The sequence below is a fragment of the Nerophis ophidion genome, linkage group LG23 (assembly GCF_033978795.1).
Source record: "Nerophis ophidion isolate RoL-2023_Sa linkage group LG23, RoL_Noph_v1.0, whole genome shotgun sequence".
Taxonomy (NCBI): domain Eukaryota; kingdom Metazoa; phylum Chordata; class Actinopteri; order Syngnathiformes; family Syngnathidae; genus Nerophis; species Nerophis ophidion.
Genome location: NC_084633.1, coordinates 26,755,763 through 26,783,481, shown reverse-complemented (window position 1 = coordinate 26,783,481; position 27,719 = coordinate 26,755,763). Strand labels below are relative to the sequence as shown.

General features: G+C 38.3%; 1 protein-coding gene across 4 annotated transcripts; it reads right to left on the bottom strand.

Annotated features, from left to right (window-relative positions):
• Positions 1-48: 48 nt before the first annotated feature.
• LOC133541815 (prostaglandin E2 receptor EP1 subtype-like) lies at positions 49-27,719 on the bottom strand. Of its 4 annotated transcripts, none has more exons than XM_061885427.1 (3): positions 27,474-27,719; positions 17,823-18,708; positions 49-8,274 (listed from the first exon to the last, which is right to left on the bottom strand). In XM_061885427.1, exons 2-3 carry the CDS (start codon positions 18,675-18,677, stop codon positions 8,002-8,004), a joined length of 1,128 nt encoding a protein of 375 aa, XP_061741411.1. In that variant the 5' UTR covers positions 18,678-18,708; positions 27,474-27,719; the 3' UTR covers positions 49-8,001. The 4 variants fall into 4 exon arrangements, with proteins under 4 accessions (XP_061741411.1, XP_061741412.1, XP_061741413.1 ...); XM_061885428.1 differs by having other exon boundaries at positions 17,823-18,705; XM_061885429.1 differs by having other exon boundaries at positions 27,535-27,719.

Sequence of the window (27,719 nt, the reverse complement as noted above, 5' to 3'; positions counted from 1 at the left end):
TATATATATATATATATATATATATATATATATAAAGACAGAAACACATTTCCATTGTGACCAAGACTTTTTATTTTCACATTTCCACAACACGAGCACAATCACATTCACTGTAGTACACAAGTCTGAGTGTTCATCCAAGTCGCCCTCAGATTTAGACTGAAACAAACTTTATTGATCCACAAGGGAAATTGTTCAACACAAGGGAAATTGTTCTCACCGCCTTGAATTGATCGCAACCAGACGTTTTGGCTCTTATCTCATAGCCCTAAATCAGCTCTACCCTCTAGGCAACTGTCCCTGACTAAAGCTGTCCCTACCTAGTCTTTGAAAGTGCAATGATTAAGCTCTGGGACTTAAGCTGTCGCCACACCTAGTGTGTGTGTGTGTGACAATCATTGGTACTTTAACGTCACCTATCTAATCAAACGTGATCTGATGAAGCTCCAAGACTGGAGTCATGTTAACTACTCTTTAAGCCTAATTTTCAAAAATCTCTCAGACTCAGAGCTAGACTTGATTGAACAACTCTCAAACTAGAGCTGTCTTAACTAGTTTTCAAGCTGAACTGATAAAACTTTCAGACTAGAGCTTGGCAAGATTCTACAGCACTCTGACTACAGCTGTCCTAACTAGTCTGCAAACATGAACTGATAAAGCTTGAAGACTACAGATGTCGTATCTCGAGAGCTGTCTAACCTAGTCTTTGAATGTGTGGTGATTAACCCCTGAGACTAAAGCTGTCCTATCTGGAGAAGTCCTATCTGGACAAAGACCTTGACAAGTTAAAGCTTGGCGCCGTTAAGCTTTTCAATCTGGACACCCCCCCCCACCCCCCGCCCCCCCCAATTTTTTTTTGATATTTAAGATCGATTATTACCGTTCACGTTCATATTTCGCTGTGTTTGTTGCATTTTCGTTACGTTTCGCTTGATTGTAAAATATGCTGTCAATATTCAGTGTTTTATAATTCATAGATAATATTGTAAATCCCACATTTTTTGTTTTCATGTACATTCTGAGTGTCTCATTCAGTAAAAAAAATACAATTCAATTCCGTTTTTTAAGGCGGTCTGTCATTAAGGTTTTAGCATTCAATCAGACGGCGTGGCGCAGTGGGGAGAGTGGCTGTGCGCAACCCGAGTGTCCCTGGTTCAATTCCCACCTAGTACCAACCTCGTCACGTCCGTTGTGTCCTGAGCAAGACACTTCACCCTTGCTCCTGATGGGTGCTGGTTGGCGCCTTGCATGGCCGCTCCCTCCATCAGTGTGTGAATGTGTGTGTGAATGGGTAAGTGTGGAAGTAGTGTCAAAGCGCTTTTAGTACCTTGAAGGTAGAAAAGCGCTATACAAGTACAACCCATTTATTGTGAGGTTTTGTATTAGTGTTCCCAAAAATCAGATATATTTTTTTGGATCTTTAAGACGGAAACTCTAGCTACCATTGTGATGTGTAGTGATGTTTTCAAATTACTGTAAGCATTGAACTATACAAAGTATTTCAATGGTTGGAATCTGCGCTTTTGCATGATATGTTGTCAATATTTAGTGTTTTATCGTCCATAGTTAATGTTGTAAATCCCCCATTTTTTATTTTCATGTGAATTCTGGGTGTCTCATTCAGTAAAAACAATAAAAATTCCATTCCGTTTTTTAAAGGGGAACATTGTCACAATTTCAAAAGGGTTGAAAACAATAAAAATCAGTTCCCAGTGGCTTGTTGTATTTTTGGAAGTTTTTTTCCAAATTTTACTGGTCCCGGAATATCCCCAAATAAAGCTTTAAAGTGCCTTATTTTCGCTATCTTCAAAACCACTATCCATTTCCCTGTGACGTCATACAGGGCTGCCAATACAAACAACATGGCGGTTACCACAGCAAGATATAGCGACATTAGCTCGGATTCAGACTCGGATTTCAGCGGCTTAACCGATTCAACAGATTACGCATGTATTGAAACAGATGGTCGACGTATGGAGGCAGATAGCGAAAACGAAATTGAAGAAGAAATTGAAGCTATTGAGCGAATAGCTATTGACGCTATTCGGCCATAGCGTGGGTGTACCTAATGAAGTGGCCCGTAGCATGGCTGCCTTATTAGCATCGCCGGTAAAATGTGCGTACCAAACGATCAGGACTTTCGCATCTTGTGACACTGGAGCAACTAAAATCCGTCGATTGGCAAGTGTTTGTTTCGCATTAAATGTGAGTATCTTGTTTCAAATGTACATACAGCTAGCGTAAATAGCATGTTAGCATCGATTAGCTTAGCATGTTAGCATCGATTAGCTGGCAGTCATGCCGTGACCAAATATGTCTAATTAGCACATAAGTCAACAACATCAACAAAACTCATATTTGTGATTTCGTTGACTTAATCGTTGCAAATGCATCTGCAGGTTATCCATACATCTCTGTGCCATGTCTGCCTTAGCATCGCCGGTCAAATGTGAAGACACTCTGGTACATTCAATGGGGGTCTGGCGGCAGATTTCTTGCCAGTGGTGCAACCTGAATCCCTCCCTGTTAGTGTTGTTACACCCTCCGACAACACACCGACGAGGCATGATGTCTCCAAGGTTCCAAAAAATAGTCGAAAAAACGGAAAATAACAGAGTTGAGACCCGGTGTTTGTAATGTGAAAATGAATATGGCGGGTGTGTTACCTCGGTGACGTCACGTTCTGACGTCATCGCTAAAAGACCGATAAACAGAAAGGCGTTTAATTTGCCAAAATTCACCCATTTAGAGTTCGGAAATCGGTTAAAAAAATACATGGTCTTTTTTCTGCAACATCAAGGTATATATTGACGCTTGCATAAGTTTGGTGCTAATGTTCCCTTTTAAGGCGGTCTGTCAAAACGTTTTAGCACTGTGAGGTTTTGTATTAGTGTTCCTAAAAATAGATTTACCGGCCCCCAGACATATTCTTTTCTCTAAATTTGGCCCCTTGAGTCAAAATAATTGCCCAGGCCTGCTCTAAAATGATTAAGATTTCAGATTACTGCTACACTTGATTGGAGAGCTCTCACACTACAACTGCCCTATTTCGTCCTGAAACATGAGCCGATGAGGCTCGCAGACTAGAGCTGTCCTGTCTAGTTATCAAGCTGAGTGAATAAGATTCTCAGGCCACAGCGAGACTAGAACAGCGCTATCTGGTCTTCAATCTCAACTGATAAAGCTTTCACTACTCCTGTTAGACTAAATTGGACAGCTTTCAGACTCAAACTTTCCTATCTAGTCTTTGAACGTGCACTGATGAGGTACAAAACGCTTTCCAAGACCACCTGAAACAGTCCAGTTGCGATCGATGCAAAGCTTTGTCGTACACAAGATACACATTTTTTTCCCCACATCATTAAGATGAAAGAGGAGCTTAAACGAGAGCATGTTCACAAGTCATTGACTTTTCTACTTTTGTGTTCAGTCACACAGCAAAACTTATTCGACTTCACATATTTTGTAGGTGAGACGTGTGCCTGTCTCCCTCGACAAATAACCTTATGAATACAAACCGTTGTTCTCACAGAGGACACGCTTTCATGCAAACCTGTATTGTACAATTTGCATTTTCCAGTACAAACAATAAGTTCATGAGGGATCGGAGCTTGTTACTGTTTGGCTTTCATAGCTACTTCAAACAAGCTTTTCTTGGTTTAGCCATGAAGAATCCCATATAGCAGGGGATCTCAAACTGTGGTATGCGGGCTCCGTCTTGTGGTACGCCAAAGAACCACCTAATTAATGCAAATTTGCAATCCCGCTAGGAATTGCGTGTGAATGCTGCGCAGAGTGGAACTGAAATGCTTGAAAATCCAGGGTGAGTGGAGTGTGTGGATGTTGGAACTGTTCAAAAAGAATGAGAAATGTGGGATAAGCGGAAGTTTGTAAATTGCCCAATCATTTTCAATTGGGAGAAATTCCTGGAAAACCCAGAATTTTGGGAAATGGCAACATGTTTTTTCCTTCAATATATCCAGGGTAAGTAGAATGTGAGGATGGTCAAAAGGTTCGAATCGGGTAAAAAAAAAAAAAAATGGCCCCAGAATGTGAGACATAAGGGGGTTGGACATTTCCTGGCAATCTCAGGATTTTGGGCAAACTGGACATTTTTAAATCATTAATAATATTACAACTGTTTTAGATAATATGAATGGGTTGGTGTTGGAATTTTTTGAATCGGTCCAGAAATGTTGACGTAGTAACACTTTTAATCGAGAAATTGGTATTTGGGAATTCCTGGAAATTCCTGGAATATTGGAGAGTGGGAAAAATGTTTTTGCCGTCAATATCCAGGGTGAGTCGAGTGTGTAGATGGTTGAACAGTTTGAATCGGGTAAAAAAAAAGGGCGCAAGAAGGTGGGAGATTTGGGAGTTGGATATTTCCTGGAAAAACAGAGATTTCGGGAAAATCGTAAATTTCAAAATTATCGATAAAATCACAATTGTTGTAGATAATACGAAGGGGTTGGTGTCGGGATTTTTTAATTGGTCCAGAAATGTTGACGCACTAAAACTTTTAATCAAGAATTGGAATTTTGGAATTCCGGGAAATTCCTGGAAATTTGGGAAATGGGAAACATGTTTTTGCCTTCAATATCCAGGGTGAGTAGAGTGTGTGGATGGTCAAAAGGTTCGAATCGGGGGGAAAAAATGGCTCAAGAATGTGAGAAATAAGGGGAATGGACATTTCCTAGCAATTTCAGGATTTTGGGCAAACCGGACATTTTTAAATCATCAATAATATCACAACTGTTTTCGATAATATGAATGGGTTGGTATTGGAATTTTTTTGATCGGTCCAGAAATATGGATGTAGTAACGCTTTTAATCGAGAAATAGGTATTTCGGAATTCATAGAAATTCCTGGAATATTGGGAAATGGGAAACATGATTTTGCCGTCAATATCCATGGTGAGTCGAGTGTGTGGATGGTTGAAAGGTTTGAATCGGGTATAAAAAAATGTCCCAAAAACGGATGAAATATGGGAGTTGGACATTTCCTGCCAATTTCAGGATTTTGGGCAAACCGGACATTTTTAAATCATCAATAATATTACAACTGTTTTCGAAAATATGAATGGGTTGGTGTTTGAATTTTTTGAATCAGTCTAGAAATGTGGATGCAGTAACTCTTTTAATCGAGAAATTGGTATTTCGGAATTCCTGGAATTTTGGAAAATGGGAAACATGTTTTTGCCATCATTATCCAGGGTGAGTAGAGTGTGTATATGGTTGAACAGTTTGAATCGGGTAAAAAAAAAAAAGGGCGCAATATAGTGGGAGATTTGACAATTGGATATTTCCTGGAAAATCCGAGATTTCGGGAAAACCGGGAATTTAAAAATGATCGTTAAAATCACAATTGTTGTAGATAATATGAATGGGTTGGTGTTGGGATTTTTTAATTATTCCAGAAATGTTGACGTACTAAAACTTTTAATTGAGCATTGGAATTTTGGAATTCCTGGAAATTCCTGGAATTTTGGGAAATGGGAAACATGTTTTTGCCTGCAATGTCTAGGGTGAGTAGAGTGTGTGGATGGTCAAAAGGTTCAAATCAGGTAAAAAAAAAAAAATGGCCCAAGAACGGATGAAATATGGGAGTTGGACATTTCCTGGCAATTTCAGGATTTTGGGCAAACCGGACATTTTTAAATCATCAATAATATTACAACTGTTTTCGATAATATGAATGGGTTGGTGTTGGAATTTTTTGAATCTGTCCACAAATGTTGACGTAGTAACGCTTTTAATCGAGAAATTGGTATTTGGGAATTCCTGGAAATTCCTGGAATTTTGGGAAAATGGAAACATGTTTTTGCCATCAATATCCAGGGTGAGTAGAGTGTGTGGATGGTTGAAAGGGTTGAATCGGGTAAAGAATGTCGCAAAAAGGTGAGAGATTTGGGAATTCGACATTTCCTGGAAAATTTGAGATTTCTGGAAAACTGTGCATTTTTTAATTATCGTTTATGTCACAATTGTTTTCAATAATATGAATGGGTTGGTGTTGGAATTTTTTTTTAATCGATTCAGAAATGTTGACGTTGTTACACTTTTAATCGAGAATTGGTATTTCGGAATTCCTTGAAGTTCTGAAAAACCTGGTAATTTGGGGAAATGGGAATCATGTTTTTGCTTTCAGTATCCAGGGTTAGTAGAGTGTGTGGATGGTTGAAAGGTTTGAATCGGGTAAAAAATGTCGCAAAAAGGTGAGAGATTTGGGAATTGGACATTTCCTGGAAAATTTGAGATTTCTGGAAAACTGTGCATTTTTTAATTATCGTTTATGTCACAATTGTTTTAGAAAATATGAATGGGTTGGTGTTGGAATTTTTTTTTAATCGATTCAGAAATGTTGACGTTGTTACACTTTTAATCGAGAATTGGTATTTCGGAATTCCTGGACGTTCTGAAATACCTGGTAATTTGGGGAAATGGGAATCATGTTGTTGCCTTCAGTATCCAGGGCGAGTAGAGTGTGTGGACAGTTGAAAGGTTTGAATCGGGTAAAAAATGTCAGAAGAAGGTGAGAGATTTGGGAATTGTACATTTCCTGGAAATTCTGAAATTTTGGGAAAACCGTGAATTTTTAAATCATCAATAATATTATAATTGTTTTAGATAATATGAATGGGTTGGACGTAGGAATTTTCTGAATGTGTCCAGAAATGTTTACGTACTAACACTTTTATTCAAAAATTGAATTTCTGGACATTCCGGGAAAAACGGGAATTTGGGGAAATGGGAAACATGTTTTTTCCTTCGATACCCAGGGTGAGTGGGGACTGTGACGGTTGAAAGGTTCGAATCGGGTAAAAAAAAATTGACCAAGAACATGAGAAATATGGGAGTTGGACATTTCCTGGAAATTTGGGAATTTCGTGAAAACCGGGAATATTGAAATTATTGATGATATCACTATTGTTTTACAAAAGATATGAATGGGTTGGTGCTGGAATTGTTTTAATTGTTCCAGAAATGTTTTGTAGTGACACTATCTAGGGTGAGCAGAGTGTGTAGCTGGATGAAAGGTTTAAATCGGGTAAAAAATGTTGCAAGCAGTTGAGAGATTTGGGAGTTGGACATTTCCTGGAAATTTGTAAATTTGTGGAAAACTGGAAATGTTTTAAACCTCTGTAATATCACATTTGTTCTATATAATATGAATGGGTTGGGGTTGGAATTTGTTTAATTGGTCTAGAAATGCTGACGTAGTAATACTTTTAATTGAGAAATGGTATTTCCGAATCCCTGCAAAATTTCCAGGAATGTGTCCAAAAAAAAAAAATTTGATTTCCCCAAAATTAGAGGAATGTTTTGATGATTAAAGGGTTGAAATGGCTGAAAAAATGTGCACAGTCAAAACTTTAAAACAAAAGGTAGAATTAAAAACAGGGGATTCCTGGAATTTTTTTGAACTTGGAAAAATGGTAACTTGATCGTTTAGAAAGAATGGAAGTTGTTGAAAGTGGAATGGTTCCCACTGTGTAAGAAATTTGGGAATTCTACCCGTTTGAAAAATGGCCCATCCATTTTCAATGAGAAAAATGTCCAGGAAAATCGGGAATTCTGGGTAATCTGAGATACGTTTTTGATACTTGAACGGTTCCAATCGGATGGAAACTGTGGGCTGTTGAAGCTGGCAAACTTTGTCGCGAGTGCAATAATTATAATACTTTGGCGTGGAATACTTCACACAAAAATATTAAACACAGTATTACTGTTCAAACTGTGTGTTATGTTACAATGGCCAAAATTATAAAATATGCTTGTCAAATCATATCTGCCTTGTTCGTAATGAATACTTGGGCCTACTACGCTACTGTATCGTAATGTGGGTCATTATGGTGTTTTCTGAGGTGGTACTTGGTGATAAACGTTTGAGAACCACTGGTATATATGGTAAACACCAGACAAGATGGCACCTTGTTCCCGCCCCTTGATCGTGTTCTGGCCAAAACCAGAGGGTTACCGGCCGCCGTGCGCGCTCCCTCAGATCTTGACGTTGTGTTTCTCCGAGGTCTGAGGGGAGCTGACCTCCCAGCGGAAAGAGCGCATCATGCTTCCCCTCACGCTGGCCTGCCGCTTAGTGATGCTGTAGATCTTCCGCAGGATGGCGCGCCGCAGCAGGATGTAGACCCACGGGTCCAGGATCTGGTTGCAGGTCGCCATCCTGACGCCGGTCACCATTAGGTTTCTGTAGGTGTCCAGGTCGTCGTCCAGGGAGCCACTGTAGGACCGGGTGGCCGACATCAGGCCAAAGACCTACAGACAAAATCCACACAAGAACTGAGACATACATATGCACGGGGGTTTGTTTTGCAATTCCGGACTATTTTCATTTCCGAAATTTAACCGCCACCAAAAAGAGTAAAGCAAAAATAAATGCCCAATGCTGTACTTTGAACAACTATCTGATGAGAGTCAGTGAAATAATTGCACAAAAGGCGAGACCTTCACTAAAATAGTCAACCTAGTGGTTAGAGCAGGGGTCACCAACATTTTTGAAACCAAGAGCTACTTCTTGGGTACTGATTAATGCGAAGGGCTACCAGTTTGATACACACTTAAATAAATTGCCAGAAATAGCCAATTTGCTTAATTTACCTTTAATAAATAAATATATATATATATATATATATATATACATATATATACATATATATATGTATATATATATATATATATATATATATATATATATATATATATATATATATATATATATATATATATATATATATATATATATATATATATATATATATATATAAAAATGGGTATTTCTGTCTGTCATTCCGTCTTACATTTTTTTCCCCTTTTACGGAAGGTTTTTTGTACAGAATAAATGATTTAAAAAAAAAACACTTAGTTGAACGGTTTAAAAGAGGAGAAAACAGGAAAAAAATTAAAATAAAATTTTGAAACATAGTTTATCTTCAATTTCTACTCTTTAAAATTCAAAATTCAACCGAAAAAAACAAGAGGAAAAGTAGCTAATTCGAATCTTTTTGAAAACATTTAAAAAAGAATTTATGGAACATCATTACTATTTTTTCCTGATTAAGATTAATTTTAGAATTTTGATGACATGTTTTAAATAGGTTAAAATCCAATCTGCATTTTGTTAGAATATATAACAAATTGGACCAAGCTGTAATTCTAACAAAGACAAATAATTATTTCTTCTAGATTTGAACAAAAATGTTAAAATAAATTCAAAAGACTTTAAAATAAGATTTAAATTTGATTCTACAGATTTTCTAGATTTGCCAGAATATTTTTATTTTATTTTAATCATAATAAGTTTGAAGAAATATTTCATAAATATTCTTCTTTGAAAAAACAGAAACTAAAATGAAGAACTAAATTAAAATGTATTTATTTTTCCTTACAATAAAAAAAAAAGTACTTGAACATTGATTTAAATTGTCAGGGAAGAAGAGGAAGGAATTTAAAAGGTAAAAAGGTATATGTGTTTAAAAATGCTAAAATAATTATTAAGGTTGTACGTTTTCTCTAAAATTGTCTTTCTGAAAGTTATAAGAATTAAAGTAAAAACATAAATGAATTTATTTAAACAAGTGAAGACTAAGTCTTTAAAATATTTACTTGGATTTTCAAATTCTATTTGAGTTTTGTCTCTCTTAAAAATAAAAATGTCGAGCAAAGCGAGACCAGCTTGCTACTAAATAAAAAAAAAAAAAAAAAGGCAGCTCACTGGTAAGTGCTTCTGTTTGAGCTATTTTTTAGAATAGGCCATCGGGCGACTTATCTGGTCCTTACGGGCTACCTGGTGCCCGCGGGGACCGCGTTGGTGACCCCTGGGTTAGAGTGTCCGCCCTGAGATCGGTAGGTTGTGAGTTCAAACCCCGGCCGAGTCATACCAGAGACTGTAAAAATAGGACCCATTGCCTCCCTGCTTGGCACTCAGCATCAAGGGTTGGAATTGTGGGTTATATCACCAAAAATGATTCCCGTGCAGGGCCACCGCTCCTGCTCACTGCTCCCCTCACCTCCCAGGGGGTGGAACAAGGAGATGGGTCAAATGCAGAGAATAATTTCACCACACCTAGTGTGTGTGTGTGACAATCATTGGTACTTTAACTTTAACTAAATTGATTGATTGATTAATTCAAACCTTTATTAGTAGATTGCACAGTACAGTGCATACTCCGCACCATTGAGCACTAAATGGTAACACCGGAATAAGTTTTTCAACTTGTTTAAGTCTGGGTCCACGTTAATCAATTCATGGTACATCAGTTGTAATTGTGTTTTTCTTCAAACTAGTCCTTAAGCTAACTTGTTGTTAAGGGTGCACAAAAACTCTATTCACACCCGAATCGCGATTCTTATATGTCAGAGCCATTTCCAACGTAATACACATATTTTTCATGTTAACATATGCTTTGTTTAAAGTAAATTTAATTATCCAGTAATAGCTTAAATGACTGTTTATTTGGTATTTTGCTATATTATTGGTATCAGTGGCGGGTGTCCGTTTCCCACCTAGGCCTTCAGTGATGTCCGACGTTAATGATTACCTCTCAAAATACCATTATTGATGTCACCAAATGACCATTGCTGGATAAATACTATGCACAACTGTATTGTTGATAATAGAGGTAAACTATTGGTTTTGTTCATAATCAATAGCGCTTTTTCTATTGGTATTTGTATTGCTCCAGTTTTAGTGTAAAAATGCTCATTGTCATTACTATATTATTTATTTCACTAACTGCTTATTTGCTATCACTTTTGCGATCATATTTGTACATACCGTATGTGCTGGTGTTGTTCTATTGTTGTTGTTGTTATTGTTGTATTTGCTGTTGTTGTTTTTGTCTCTCTGTCTAATCCCCCTCCTATCCCCACAATTTCCCCCTCTGTCTTCCTTTTTTTCTCTTTCTATCCCCTCCTGCTCTGGCCCGGCTGCACCAAATGATAATATAAATACATTTAATAAAGTCAAATTCAAATAAGACAACAAGAGAAGTATCCTACACTTCTCTTTTGTAAAGTAAATCTGAACAGCCGATATGGGCATCTACACCAACTATATTTTGGGTGTCAAAATCTGGCCCACGGGCCGAATCTGGCCCACCGTGTAATTTAATTTGGCCCTTGAGGCAATATCAATTTAGCATTAGAGCTGGCCCGCCGATGATATACAGCGTCGGTGCCGCTGTAACACCGCATTCACCGCTAATACTCACACTTGCCAACCCTCCTAATTTTCCCGGTAGACTCCCGAAGTTCAGTGCCCCTCCCGAAAATCTCCCGGGGCAACCATTCTCCCGAATTTCCACCGATTTCCACCTGGACAACTATATTGGGGGCGTGCATTTAAGGCACTGCCTTTAGCGTTCTCTACAACCTGTCGTCACGTCCGCTTTTCCTCCATACTAACAGCGTGTCACATATTTGTGGCATTTACACACACACACACACACACACACACACACACACACACACACACACACACACACACACACACACACACACACACACACACACACGCACAAGTGAATGCAAGGCATACTCGGTCAACAGCTATACAGGTCACACTGAGGGTGGCCGTATAAACAACTTTAACACTGTTACAAATATGCGCCACACTGTGAACCCACACCAAACAAGAATGACAAACACATTTCGGGTGAACATCTGCACCGTAACACAGCAGAACAAATACCCAGAGCCCCTTGCAGCACTAACTCTTCCGGGAAACTTCCAGCAAACTGACCAATAATTAACGTTTTATTCATGCATTTTCTCTTGTTTCTTCAAGGCTTGATGAATGTTTGGTTCATTCATTATTGTTATTTTATTTTCAAATTTATTATTAGCCTGCGGAAAAATTTTGATATTTACCTCAGAAGATTGCAAATAGAAAAAAAGGCATAACATTTTTATTTAAATTTCATTTGAAATGCCATTGATATTTTTTTAATTATTATTATTTGAAACTGGATTTTGCATGTCACTAAAGTTATATAAGCCTTGCTTGTTCAATAGTTAATGCAAAACTTGTTTGGGTTCCTATTAAAAGGTCAATTTGTTCAACCTTGGCCCGTGGCTTTGTTCCGTTTAAAATTTTGGCCCACTCTGTATTTGAGTTTGACACCCCTGAACTATATGATTTGCTTGAGAAGCTGGACAGGACAGAAAAAAAAAAAAATAATAATAATAATATGCAGGAACACATTTACGCACCACTGCACATTGAAACATATCAACAGTTTACAAAACGGGTTATTTTCTGGCGCATTTAAAAATGAGGAAATCCGCATCAGCAATTAAAACAAATCTGTGGAGGGGGGCGTGGCCTGCATGCCTGCAGTGAAGCGGGGTGTGCCAGGACAAGCCTCGAAGTCAGCGACAGGTGCCTAGATGGCCCACCTAGGCCTTGTTATTCAATCACCTGTCGCTCTGTCTAAGCAGCAACCGGGAGGAGAGATGGAGCTGGGGGAGAGCGAGAGCAAGACTGACAGTCCCAGAAAGGCAATTGCTGAAAAGCAACACAGAGACTTTATTTGGAAAAATAAATCTGTATTGTGAACCTGAACCAGGCTCTCATGTCGGTGTGTGGTGGTCCAAAGAACCCACTGGGGGAAAACCTCCGCAATATCTTATGTGGGACTGTCAAAATTAAAATTGAAAAACATAAAAATAAAGAAATAAAATATTTAAACTCACAAATTGTTGCACCCATTCGATGCCATATAGCTCCTCTTAGTCGGTTGGTTCGAGTGGAAATGGTGGGCATTTCCCCATTTCATCACCGACATCGTCTTACAAGGTGTAGTTTCTCTTTAAATATCCTTCTTGAAAATGGACTTGCAAATACATATCTGCCACCTAATCAACTCTTTCTTTGTATGTCAACACTTCCTGCTTGCTGCTACATTGGCAACTCAGTTTGGAGTGACAAGTGAGTATCCAATCACATCAGGCTACTCAGATAGGCTACTGTCAACAACTTGTGATCGGATTGGCTATCGCAACTGTCCATCAACTAACTGTATGTGTTCTCAAATTCATCGGCTAACGATCCCGTTAGAATAAAATTGTTTCTAAGTTATCACAAAAACTTTGTGTTGAAATGCGTTCCCAGCAAGAAGACAAAAGAACCTATCAAGAGTAAGGCTTGTAAAACTCCACTGTGTAGGGGGGAAGCAACATGAAGGTGTTCCTGTTTCTTTCATGTATTGTAAATGGTAAATGGGTTGTACTTGAATAGGGCTTTCCTACCTTTTAAGGAACTCAAAGCACTTTGACACTGTTTCCATATTCACCCATTCACACACACAATCACACACTGATGGCGGGAGCTGCCAAGCTCTGCGCTAACTGGGACCCATCAGGAGCAAGGGTGAAGTGTCTTGCTCAAGGACACAACGGATGTGGCTAGGATGTTAGAAGGTGGGGATTGAACCAGTAACCCTCAGATTGCTGGTGAGGCCACTCTCCCAACTTCGCCACGCCGTCCCCGTAATAAACAGAATAATATTGTCTGACCCAAAAACTACAAAGCGAAGAGGAAGCAGGACCAGACTCCTTTACAGGCGGCCTTTTTTTGAACTGTTTTACGAAACCTCTCTTTGAACTCTTATACGAACCTCTTCTTTGAACTGTTTACGACCTCGTCCCTTTGGAAGCAGCTGTTGACAGGTGGTCAGAGAAAGCCCAAATAAAGGAGGAGGCATACAATCTTTCGCCAGAGCGTGCTGAGACACTGTGCAACAGTACATACCAGACGTTTCTACTCAAATTGAGCCAAATTTAATTCTGTCTCTGTTTAATTCTTTGCTTCTTGTCTTGTTTAATAGACGTCATCAGTGTTTGAACCTGACAGTCCCAGTGAGTATCCAATCACACGACGTGTAAATCTAGCCATCTAGAAGGCCTTAGTGACAACAACTCGTGATCTGATTGGCTGTCGCAACTGTCTATCAGCTGTATGTGGCCGTTCACTTACAGTGCACAGACATTGTTGATTCTGAAGGCCTCGGGCAGATTTCATACAGCATGGCAACCTAAGTTAGCTGAATTCTGATTGGATAAAAACTCTAACCTAAAAACAACAGCACTGGGAGGGGCATAATATGACATTAAGGGAGTATGAATACTTTGAGATATTTAGGGAAAGTAAATAAAAAATTACTTTTATCTTTATTTATGATCATGATTTCTGGTTATAATTAGCCAGCTGAGAAGGCCTTGCTGGCCCTGACAGCACACCACTGATTGGTATATAATTCAAAATATAGTCTTTTACTTCCTATTATTGTAATTAGTTTGCGCTGTTTAGACTGAGTGTCGTAAAGTGCCAGTAACTGTCGTAAATGTGACAACGTTTTGTTTTGAAAGGTCGTACAGGGCATGTAGCAACAGCTTGTTAAACGTATGTACATTTCATTAAAGGCGCCTCAATGACGTGTTTGTGCTAACGTCATCTGTATTTATTTTTTCCTATTTTTGTTAGCGTTTGTAAAGAAAACCACGCGTCGGAAACCTTATGCCCCTGCAGTTGTCGTTACATTATACGAAACCCAAAACCAGTGAAGTTGGCATGTTGTGTAAATGGTAAATAAAAACAGACTATAATGATATATATATATATATATAAATATATATATATATATATATATACATATATATATATATATATATATATGTGAGTTGGGAAATTGTCCATCCATCCATCCATTTTCTACCGCTTATTCCCTTTCGGGGTCGCGGGGGGCGCTGGCGCCTATCTCAGCTACAATCGGGCGGAAGGCGGGGTACACCCTGGACAAGTCGCCACCTCATCGCAGGGCCAACACAGATAGACAAACAATATTCACACTCACATTCACACACTAGGGCCAATTTAGTGTTGCCAATCAACCTATCCCCAGGTGTTAAATGTAAATATAAATGGAATACAATGATTTGCAAATCCTTTTCAACCCATATTCAGTTGAATGCACTACAAAGACAACATATTTGATGTTAAAACTCATAAACAAATTTTTTTTTTTGCAAATAATAATTAACTTAGAATTTCATGGCTGCAACACGTGCCAAAGTAGTTGGGAAAGGGCATGATCACCGCTGTTTTACATCACATTTTCTTTTAACAACACTCAATAAATGTTTCGGAACTGAGGAAACTAATTGTTGAAGCTTTAAAAGTGGAATTCTTTCCCATTCTTGTTTTGTGTAGAGCTTCAATATTTCAACAGTCCGGGGTCTCCGCTGTCGTATTTTACGTTTCATAATGCACCACACATTTTCGATGGGACACAAGTCTAGACTGCAGGTGGGCCAGGAAAGTGCCCGCACTCTTTTTTTACGAAGCCACGCTGTTGTAACACGTGCTGAATGTGGCTTGGCATTGTCTTGCTGAAATAAGTAGGGGCGTCCATGAAAAAAACGGCGCTTAGATGACAGGATATGTTGTTCCAAAACCTGTATGTACCTTAATGGTACCTTCACAGATGTGTAAGTTACCCATGCCTTGGGCACTAATGCACCCCCATACCATCACAGATGCTGGCTTTTGAACTTTGCGTCGATAACAGTCTGGATGGTTCGCTATCCCTTTGGTCCGGATGACACGATGTCGAATATTTCCAAAAACTATTTGAAATGTGGACTCATCAGACCACAGAACAATTTTTCACTTTGCATCAGTTCATCTTAGATGATCTCGGGCTCAGAGAAGCCGGCGGGGCTTCTAGATGTTGTTGATAAATGGCTTTCGCTTTGCATAGTAAAGCTTTAACTTGCATTTACAGATGTAGCGACGAACTGTATTTAGTGAAAATGGTTTTCTGAAGTGTTCCTGAGCCCATGTGGTGATATCCTTTAGAGATTGATGTCGGTTTTTGATACAGTGCCAGTCATTCAACGTTGGTTTCCGGCCATGCCGCTTACGTGGAGTGATTTCTCCAGATTCTCTGAATCGTTTGATGATATTATGGACCGTAGAGGTAGAAATACCTAAATTTCTTGCAATTGCACTTTGAGAAATGTTGTTCTTGAACTGTTTGACTATTTGCTCACACAGTTGTGGCCAAACGGGGGTACCTCGCCCCATCCTTTCTTGTGAAAGACTGAGCATTTTTTGGGAAGCTGTTTTTATACTCAATCATGGCACCCAACTGTTCCCAATTAGCCTGCACACCTGTGGGATGTTCCAAATAAGTGTTTGATGAGCATTCCTCAACTTTATCAGTATTTATTGCCACCTTTCCCAACTTCTTTGTCACGTGTTGCTGGCAACAAATTCTAAAGTTAATGATTATTTGTAAAAAAAAAAAAAACAATGTTTATCAGTTTGAACATCAAATATGTTGTCTTTGTAGCATATTCAACTGAATATAGGTTGAAAATGATTTGCAAATCATTGTATTCCGTTTATATTTACACCTAACACAATTTATGTATGTATGTATATATATATATCTATATATGTACATATATATGTATATATATGTATATGTACATATATATATATATATATATATATATATATATATACATATACATATATATATATGTATATATACATATATAGATGTATATATATATGTATATATATATATATCTATATACACACACACACACGCACGCACACACACACACACACACACACACACACATATATGTATATACATATATATATATATATATGTATATGGATAATTTTTTACGGTAAGAGTAAATTGTTTTAAGTACACTTACAGTACTATAATAAAACAGTTATAATATTGGGAATACCACAAAATATTTGAAACACAAGCCAACATCTCAGTAATCTCATACATCAACAACAACATTATATTACAATATATACATGGATTTTGTGGAAAAAAATGGCATCTTATTTATTCCAGTTTTTTTCCCTAAATATTTGTCTGTTATTTTCTTATTTTTAAAATAACTTACTAATTTACTGTCATGTGCTTTGTGTCAACATAAATGCCATGTGGCTGTATTTCATGTATTGGATCATTCAATGCTAAAAACCCAATCATTCAAATGAGTCGTCTTTGTCCTACAGACCTTGTAGAAAAATGAAATAAAGTTGCATAAGGCAAGCCAATATATGTTTGAGTAGTTTAATATGTGTCTTTTTAGCTTTGGAGTTTGGAAAAAAAGAGAGTTTATTTTGATAGTTCAAAAAAGCTCCAGGTCAGTAAAATGACATATTTCACATGTTCTGTTTTGCAATGTTAGAACATCCTTCCATCCATCCATTTTCTACCGCTTATTCCCTTTTGGGGTCGCGGGGGGCGCTGGCGCCTATCTCAGCTACAATCGGGCGGAAGGCGGGGTACACCCTGGACAAGTCGCCACCTCATCGCAGGGCCAACACAGATAGACAGACAACATTCACGCTCACATTCACACACTAGGGCCAATTTAGTGTTGCCAATCAACCTATCCCCAGGTGCATGTCTTTGGAAGTGGGAGGAAGCCGGAGTACCCGGAGGGAACCCACGCATTCACGGGGAGAACATGCAAACTCCACACAGAAAGATCCCGAGCCTGGATTTGAACCCAGGACTGCAGGACCTTCGTATTGTGAGGCAGACACACTAACCCCTCTTCCACCGTGAAGCCCGTTAGAACATCCTTCATTACTTAAATATTTTGCAATGTTGACACAAAAATATTAGATTTTCAAACTAAAGTGGAGTTATGGAAAACTGTCAAATACCCTGCCGTCCAAAATGAGGAAAAACCGCATGCGACCCTGGGTACAATACATTTGAACACGATGTAATAAAGGCCCAGGGAGTCTAGAAACTCACCAGCAGAGGGCTCCAGCAGATGCATGAGGCCACCATGATACCGACCAGCTGGACCACCATCTCAGTGTCGTGAGACCTGGCCGAGCTGCGCTGGGAGCTGGACTTCTTCTTGAGTCGCGCTCTCACCAGCGTCATGCCGCTGATGGTGTTGCACACGAAGGCCATGGCCAGCGAGCTCAGCGCAAGTCCAGAGTACAGCGTGACAAAGGCCAGGTCTGTGGCTATGGTGCCTTCCATCACCCTGATGAAGCACCAGGTGCCCGGGTACTGGTACGTGTACGCCCCGAATCCGAAGAACGGCAGCAGGGCCACGCACAGCGCCAGCAGCCAGATGAGGACCAGCGCCATCTTTGTCCTTGCCGTGGTGACGAGACGAGCGTGCAGCAAAGGTCTGGAGACGCCCAGGCAGCGCTTGGCCGCCATGGCGCAGCCCAGGAAGAGCGGGCACAGGCCGAAAAACACCATGCAGCCGCCCAAAACCAGACAAGAGACATCCGGATGGGTCGCCAGGTCGCCTGGAAAGCTGGAAGGAGGGTCAGCCGCGGTCACGACCTCTGCGGAGTACCTTCTGAGCACCAGAGTCCCTGTGATGACGTGTCCCGCCAGATCAGTCGCCACCAGACAGCTGGCGAAGAGGAGGAACGTGGCCTTGGACCGCCGCCGGAAACGATTGTAGGCTTTGGCGAGAATGACGAGCGCCACCACGTTGAAGATGATTCCCAGAGTCATGGTGACGCCGGCCGCCACGGGACTGTTTGGAGGCTGTGTGGCGTTACGGAACACGATGGCGCTGTGGTTGGTTGGGGGCAAGGGAGCGAAAATGCCAGAGGAGTTGTGGCGCGGCATTGCCAACATCCCTGCTCAACTCCCGGTCTGGTGTGGTCTTCTTGTGTTTTCAGAAGGGGAGAAAAAAGAAATAATTAACATACTGACAAATAATGTTTTTTATTAGGGGTGGCAACATTTTTTAAGAAAAATATCAAAAATCATTTTTTTATTTTTCAATCTGTCCTGTCCAGCCACTCAGACAAGTCTTATTGTTGCTGTAGATCTAAGCCTGGCAGTGGAGGTATGTGGAGGGAGGTGTGGCCAGCGCTGCCTGTAGGAGCGGAGGTCACCGCCTCTGTCCATGGTGCTAAGGACAGAGCACCATCAGATGGGGGCGAGACACAGCTGAACCGGTGATTATATCTCCAAGGTGGTACGAGTTATCTAATCACCTGTTGTCTTTAACAGTAGCGGCCGGGAACAAGAGAGGGGGAGGATTTATATCGCCTGGACATATTTACTTTCGAAAATATACTTCTCTCGTTGCCTTATTATATTCGACTTTATTAAACGTTTTGGTAGAATTTTATAAAACAAAACCGGTTTTCTTTTAAGTAATGTAAACACTTTTTAGAGCCGTTTATATATTTTATGGAAGAAAGTAGTTAATCATGGAACTGGCACCACCCCAGCAGGCACGAGGCATTGATACAATGTGGGTTATACGTACATGTCCTTTAAAACTGACTTTGAAACAACGTCGCGAAATAATTGTATTTGTAATTTGAAACCACGTTGATGTCTAATGTTAGAGCCACGTTATTGGTTGGGAAATGACCAAATGTCAATTTCAAATCAACATTATAACACAACATTGAATAAATGTTGTCAAACAGCATGTTGTTTCAACGTTGTATTTGTGTTGTCGAATATTGGTTGGAAAATGACCAAATTTCAACGATCAAATCAACATCACAACCGGACTTTGAATAAACGTCGTCAAAAAGCATGTTGTTTCAACGTTCTATTTGTGGTATAGAATATTGGTTGGAAAATTACCAAATTTCAACGATCAAATCAACATCACAACCTGACTTTGAATAAACGTCGTCAAAAAGCATGTTGTTTCAACGTTCTATTTGTGTTATAGAATATTGGTTGGAAAATGACCAAATTTCAACGATCAAATCAACACCACAACCTAACATTGAATAAACGTCGTCAAACAGCATGTTGTTTCAACGTTGTATTTGTGTTGTCGAATATTGGTTGGAAAATGACCAAATTTCAACGATCAAATCAACATCACAACCTGACTTTGAATAAACGTCGTCAAAAAGCATATTGTTGCAACGTTCTATTTGTGTTATAGAATATTGGTTGGAAAATGACCAAATTTCAACGATCAAATCAACACCACAACCTAACATTGAATAAACGTTGTCAAAAAGCATGTTGTTTCAACGTTGTATTTGTGTTGTCGAATTTTGGTTGGAAATTGACCAAATTTCAACGACCAAATCAACATCACAACCTGACTTTGAATAAACGTCGTCAAAAAGCATATTGTTGCAACGTTCTATTTGTGTTATAGAATATTGGTTGGAAAATGACCAAATTTCAACGATCAAATCAACACCACAACCTAACATTGAATAAACGTTGTCAAAAAGCATGTTGTTTCAACGTTGTATTTGTGTTGTCGAATTTTGGTTGGAAAATGACCAAATTTCAACGACCAAATCAACATCACAACCTGACATTGAATAAACGTCAAAAAGCATGTTGTTTCAATGTTCTATTTGTGTGATAGAATATTGGTTGGAAAATGACCAAATTTCAACGATCAAATCAACATTACAACCTGACATTGAATAAACGTCAAAAAGCATGTTTTTTCAACGTTCTATTTGTGTTATAGAATATTTGTTGGAAAATGACCAAATTTCAATGATCAAATCAACACCACAACCTAACATTGAATAAACGTTGTCAAAAAGCATGTTATTTCAACGTTGTATTTGTGTTGTCGAATATTGGTTGGGAAATTACCAAATTTCAACGGTCAAATCAACACCACAACCTAACATTGAATAAACGTTGTCAAAAAGCATGTTGTTTCAACGTTCTATTTGTGTTGTTGAATATTGGTTAGGAAATGACCACATTTCAATGGTCAAATTAACGTCACAGCCCAACATTGTATAAACGTTGTCAAAAAGCATGTTGTTTCAACGTTGTATTTGTCCTGTTGAATATTGGTTGGAAAATGACCACATTTCAACGGTCAAATCAATGTTTCAACCTGACCTTGAATAAACGTTGTCCAAAGCATATTGTTTCAATGTTAGGTTTGTCTCATGCATGAGCCTGAAAAGTGGCAAACGTAGAACAGGACATTGACAAAGCCAAGACTGTACCTTTGTGTACCTAAGTGAGGGTGAGAATCTTTGGACGGACATTTTTATTAAAAAGTTTGCCCTGTTTTTGTGTACATGCAGTGTCGGTTATCGTAGTAAACATTTCCCAAAACAAACTACCGTAAAGTCCGGACTATCAGCCGCTACCCTTTTCCAACGCTTCGTACCTTGCAGCTTATAAAACGGTGCGGCTGGTTTATGGATCATTCTTCGCTAACGGCCATCATGCAAATAGTTGTCATCAAAAAGAAGCAAAGACACTGAGCAAGTGTGTTATTGTTTGTGCCATGGCGCCATCTTTTGGACAAATTCGCTAACTGCTGCGGTGTGAACGTCTACAGTGTTTTTTCTTCTGTTTAATTATTTGAACCGGAAGTAGTTTTCTAGTCGTCTGTAGCAAATCTACTCGTATGGAGTCTTCATTCATTCATCACTCCAAGCACTCCATTTGTAAGTTTTTCAATACATCTACAACTATTCATACTTACTAGACCGTCCCATGTGTGATGTCTGTAGGAGTGTTTTCATGCGTATTTGTACCTGCTATTGTAATGTAATGAAGCTAGCGTCATTAGCATTAGCTAATATGCTAACACCCTGTGATGAGGTGGCGACTTGTCCAGGGTGTACCCCGCCTTCCGCCCGATTGAAGCTGAGATAGGCGCCAGCGCCCCCCGCGACCCCGAACGGGAATAAGCGGCAGAAGATGGATGGATGGATGAATATAGAATTATTAACTTATAAAGGCATTCTTTTTGTATTGTTTGTGTTTCACAAATTCTTCAGTAAATTCGCAAAAACATCACCGTGGAGTGAGTGAGTCTGTTTAGCTGATTGAAGTGCTAGCTTCCGTGGCTAGTCGGTCCATGATGATGACTTCTGTTTTGTTTGATCAGCCGTTTTACTGCCGTGTTTTGGAAACAATTAATGTATGAACATTTTTTTGTGTAAATAACTAATTTCACAAAATATTTGTTTGCGGCTTATTGTTTGTCTTTGTTAATATACGGAAAATTATTTTTTCTTCTAAAAATGTGGCGGGTACGGCTTATACACCGATGGGTTCTCCACTCCGGAAGATCCGGTAATCTTTTGGCATGCATACCATTCCGTGCAATGGCTTTGGCGATTCCGTTGAGTGCGATTTAATTGAGTGCATTTGCAAAAAAAAACCACCATAGTGCCAAAGAAAATTGCCAGTCCCAGCACTTTGATAAAAAAAATAATAAAAAAAGGCAACAAAAACTACAGAGTTCAAAAAATAATTCCACCCAACACGAGACAGATGAATGGACACGACAACGGAGAAGACTTCTCTGCCAAAAATCTAAACTTAGTGTAAATATTGTTGACAAATAGGACCCTTTATTATTGTATGGGATAATAAGGTCACACATCTGGCAGTTTTTTGTAAACATTGAGAAGGAAATAACGTGAGCAAACCACAAGTGTTGTGAAGGAGCCCTGAATTTTTATTTTTCCTCCCACGTTAAAACAGGGGTCCTCATGAGGAAGCCTGCTGAGCGATACGTATATTTATCTGAATGAGCATTTAGTTAGCAGTGCTCTATTTTGACACAAATTACACCAGTTGGTGTTTTTATTCATTAATATTTTGGTGATGACTATGAAAATCACTTTTTTGGGGGCTATTTTACGAGACATTTCAGTATGCCTCTTTCCTCGTCAGTCTTCATCCGACCTTTAAGGACGGGTTGATAATGAAAACCAACGTCCCACTTTCTATACGCAGATTACGTCATGTGTGTATAGCTACGCGGTGCACGGGGCCCCGTTTTGCGTCAATTAACGAATGACAATGTACTTCAAGGCACTTGTAAAGTTTTACAGCATTGTTAGTCAGAATTTTTTCAGGAAGGTTCGCCAACTTTTTCAAGTTTTAAATATGTTAAATTTTTAGCAAAAATATATTAATTTTGTTCAATATCCGTCCCGTGACTCCATTTTCCGACAAGACCTGGACAATTCACGGAAATTAGAAAATTGTAAAAACAATTGGAAAAAAAAAAAAAAAAAAGTTTACTTAGTAGTCCTGAATGCACCAAAGTTAACAAAAAAGAAAAAAAAAAGAAGTATGATAAAGATATTGGTATAAACCCAGCAGGCACAAGAAATTGCTACAATGTTGATTGTACATTTTTTTTTATAAAACTGACTTCAAAACAACGTTGCAAAATAGTTGTATTTTTAATTTGAGACAACGTTGATGTCTAACAATGGACCCACGTTGTTGGTTGGGAATTGACCGAATTTCAATAGTCAAATCAACGTCACAACCTGACATTTTTTTTAAACGTTGTCAAAAAAGCATGTTGTTTCAACTTTGTATTTGTGTTGTAGAATATTGGTTGGGAAATGACTACATTTCAACGTTCAAATCAATGTCAGAACCCAACATTGAATAAACGTTGTCAAAAAGCATGTTGTTTCAACGTTATGTTTGAGCTGTAGATTAATGTTTGGGAAAATACCAAAATTCAATGGTCGAATCAATGTCAGAACCCAACATTGATTAAAAGTTGTCAAAAAGCATGTTGTTTCAACGTTGTATTTGTGTTGTAGAATATTGGCTGGAAAATGATCAAATTTCAACGGTCAAATCAACGTCAGAACCCAACATTAATTAAACATTGTCAGAAAGCATGTTATTTCAACGTTGTGTTTGTGTTATAGAATATTGGTTGGGAAATGACTGGATTTCAATGTTCAAATCCACGTCCGAACCCAAAGTTGATTAAACGTGTCAAAAGCATGTTATTTCAACGTTGTATTTGTGTTGTAGAATATTGGTTAGGAAATGACCACATTTCAACGGTCAAATTAATGTCACAACCAAACATTGATTAAACGTCGTCAAAAAGCATGTTGTTTCAGCGTTGTATTTGTGTTTTAGAATATTGGCTGGGAAATTACCAAATTTCAATGGTCAAATCAACGTCACAACCCAACATTGAATAAAGGTTGAAAAAAAGCATGTTTTAACGTTAGTTTGAGTTGTAGAATATTGGTTGGAAAATGACTGGATTTCAATGGTCAAATCAACGTCACAACCCGACATTGAATAAACGTTGACAAAAAGCATGTTTCAACGTTATGTTTGAGTTGTAGAATAATGTTGGTTGGGAAATGACCAAATTTCAATGGTCGAATCAGCGTCACAACCTGACATTTTTTTTAAACGTTGTCAAAAAGCATGTTGTTTCAACGTTGTATTTGTGTTGTAGAATATTGGTTGGGAAATGACTACATTTCAACGTTCAAATCAATGTCAGAACCCAACATTGAATAAACGTTGTCAAAAAGCATGTTATGTCAACATTATGTTTGAGTTGTAGAATATTGGTTGGAAAATGACCAAATTTCAACGGTCAAATCAACGTCAGAACCCAACACTAATTAAACATTGTCAAAAAGCATGTTATTTCAACGTTGTATTTGTGTTGTAAAATATTGGTTGGGAATGACTGAATTTCAATGGTCAAATCAACGTCACAACCTGACATTGAAAAACTGTTGACAAAAAGCATGTTTTAACGTTATGTTTGAGTTGTAGAATATTGGTTGGAAAATGACCAACTTTCAATGGTCAAATCAACGTCACAACCCGATATTGATTAAACGTTGACAAAAAGCATGTTTCAACGTTATGTTTGAGTTTTAGAATAATGTTGGTTGGGAAATGACCAAATTTCAATGGTCAAATCAACGTCAGAACCCAACATTAATCAAACATTGTCAAAAAGCACGTTATTTCAACGCTGTATTTGTGTTGTAAAATATTGGTTGGGAAGGACTGGATTTCAACGGTCAAATCAACGTCACAACCCGACATTGAATAAACGTTGAAAAAAAGCATGTTTTAACGTTAGTTTGAGTTGTAGAACATTGGTTGGAAAATGACCATATTTCAATGGTCAAATCAACGTCACAACCCGACATTGGTTAAACGTTAACAAAAAGCATGTTTTAACGTTATGTTAAGTTGTAGAATAATGTTGGTTGGGAAATGACCAAATTTCAATCGTCGAATCAGCGTCACAACCTGACATTTTTTTTAAACGTTGTCAAAAAGCATGTTGTTTCAACGTTGTATTTGTGTTGTAGAATATTGGTTGGGAAATGACTACATTTCAACGTTCAAATCAATGTCAGAACCCAACATTGAATAAACGTTGTCAAAAAGCATGTTGTGTCAACATTATGTTTGAGTTGTAGAATATTGGTTGGAAAATGACCAAATTTCAACGGTCAAATCAACGTCAGAACCCAACACTAATTAAACATTGTCAAAAAGCATGTTATTTCAACGTTGTATTTGTGTTGTAAAATATTGGTTGAGAATGACTGAATTTCAATGGTCAAATCAACGTCACAACCTGACATTGAAAAACTGTTGACAAAAAGCATGTTTTAACGTTATGTTTGAGTTGTAGAATATTGGTTGGAAAATGACCAACTTTCAATGGTCAAATCAACGTCACAACCCGATATTGATTAAACGTTGACAAAAAGCATGTTTCAACGTTATGTTTGAGATGTAGAATAATGTTGGTTGGGAAATGACCAAATTTCAATGGTCAAATCAACGTCAGAACCCAACATTAATCAAACATTGTCAAAAAGCACGTTATTTCAACGCTGTATTTGTGTTGTAGAGTATTGGTTGGGAATGACTGGATTTCAATGGTCAAATCAACGTCACAACCCGACATTGAATAAACGTTGAAAAAAAGCATGTTTTAACGTTAGTTTGAGTTGTAGAACATTGGTTGGAAAATGACCATATTTCAATGGTCAAATCAACGTCAAACCCAACATTAATTAAACATTGTCAAAAAGCATGTTATTTCAAAGCTGTATTTGTGTTGTAGAGTATTGGTTGGGAATGACTGGATTTCAATGGTCAAATCAACGTCACAACTCGACATTGAATAAACATTGAAAAAAAGGATTTTTTAACGTTATGTTTGAGTTGTAGAATATTGGTTGGAAGTTGACCAAATTTCAATGGTCGAATCAGCGTCAGAACCTGACATTCGATTAAACGTTGTCAAAAAGCATGTTGTTTCAACGTTGTATTTGTGTTGTAGAATATTGGTTGAGAAATTATTTAATTTCAACGTTCAAATCAATGTCAGAACCCAACATTGAATTTGAATAAACGTAGTCAAAAAACATGCTGTGTCAACATTATGTTTGAGTTGTAGAATATTGTTTGGAAAATGACCAAATTTCAATGGTCGAATCAGCGTCAGAACCCAACATTAATTAAACATTGTCAAAAAGCATGTTATTTCAACGTTTTATTTGTGTTGTAGAATATTGGTTGGGAAATTACCAAATTTCAATGGTCATATCAATGTCAGAACCCGACATCGAATAAACGTTGAAAAAAAGCATGTTTTAACGTTATGTTTGAGTTGTGGAATATTGGTTGGAAAATGACCAAATTTCAATGGTCAAATCAACGTCACAACCCGACATTGAATAAACGTTGAAAAAAAGCATGTTTTAACGTTATGTTTGAGTTGTGGAATATTGGAAAATGACCAAATTTCAATGGTCAAATCAATGTCACAACCCGACATTGATTAAACGTTGACAAAAAGCATGTTTCAACGTTATGTTTGAGTTGTAGAATGCAACTCAAAGTTGGGAAATTATTTCATTTCAACGTTCAAATCAATGTCAGAACCCAACATTGAATAAACGTCAAAAAGCATGCTGTGTCAACATTATGTTTGAGTTGTAGTATATTGGTTGGGAAATGACCAAATTCCAATGGTCGAATCAGCCTCAGAACCTAACATTGTTTAAACATTGTCAAAAAGCATGTTGTTTTAATGTTGAATTTGTGTTGTGAAATCTAGGTTGGGAAATGACCCAATTTCAATGGTCAAATCAACATTAGAACCCAACGTTGATTAAACGTTGTATTTGAGTTACTCAAGGTCAGGACCTAATTGAACAAGTTCTCAACGTTGTTTTAATGTGTGGTGCCTGTCGGGAAGGCTCCCATGTAGTTCATGGAAAGCGGTGTGAGAATATCAGGCTGGATGAGACTCATTTAATCATGATATCAGTAAAAAGATTGCATTTTTACTGAATGTTTACCTGGACATGCATGAACATTTGTTTGTTTTTACGTTTGGCACGAGATAACAAATCTACATTTTTCATGCCCGCACTGCAGGTCGCCTGGACAAGTTCGGACAGTTTTCAGACATCAGACGCAACAAAAATCTCCTTCATCGCCTTTTTTCTGACCACGCATTATTGTCAGCATGAGATGAACAACAATTATTTAACATTGTAATGATTCCCCTTCAACTACATCTCATGTTATTCTCACTGTTGACTTTTCAGTTGCAACTGATGTGATCGTTTTTGACATAACTTTCAGAGAGAAAAAAAAGTAAAAAATAACAACAAAAAAACACACCTTATTTCATCCTTTACGGCAAAAACAAAAGCTCCCCTCCTCCGAGTGAAGAAATCCATACCATCCAGGGTGCTGCTGACTGTCAGTCATTGTTGGTTATCCTAAAAGTGACCTTCCTTTCGGTCATTCCTTCCAGTGTGGCTCCTCAGCGATTCCAGTCGGAGCAAGCAGCAGACGAGCAGTGACAGTGCACAAGCATGCCTTCTGTTATTTGACGGAGGCTGTCTGCTTTTAGACCTCTGGGTG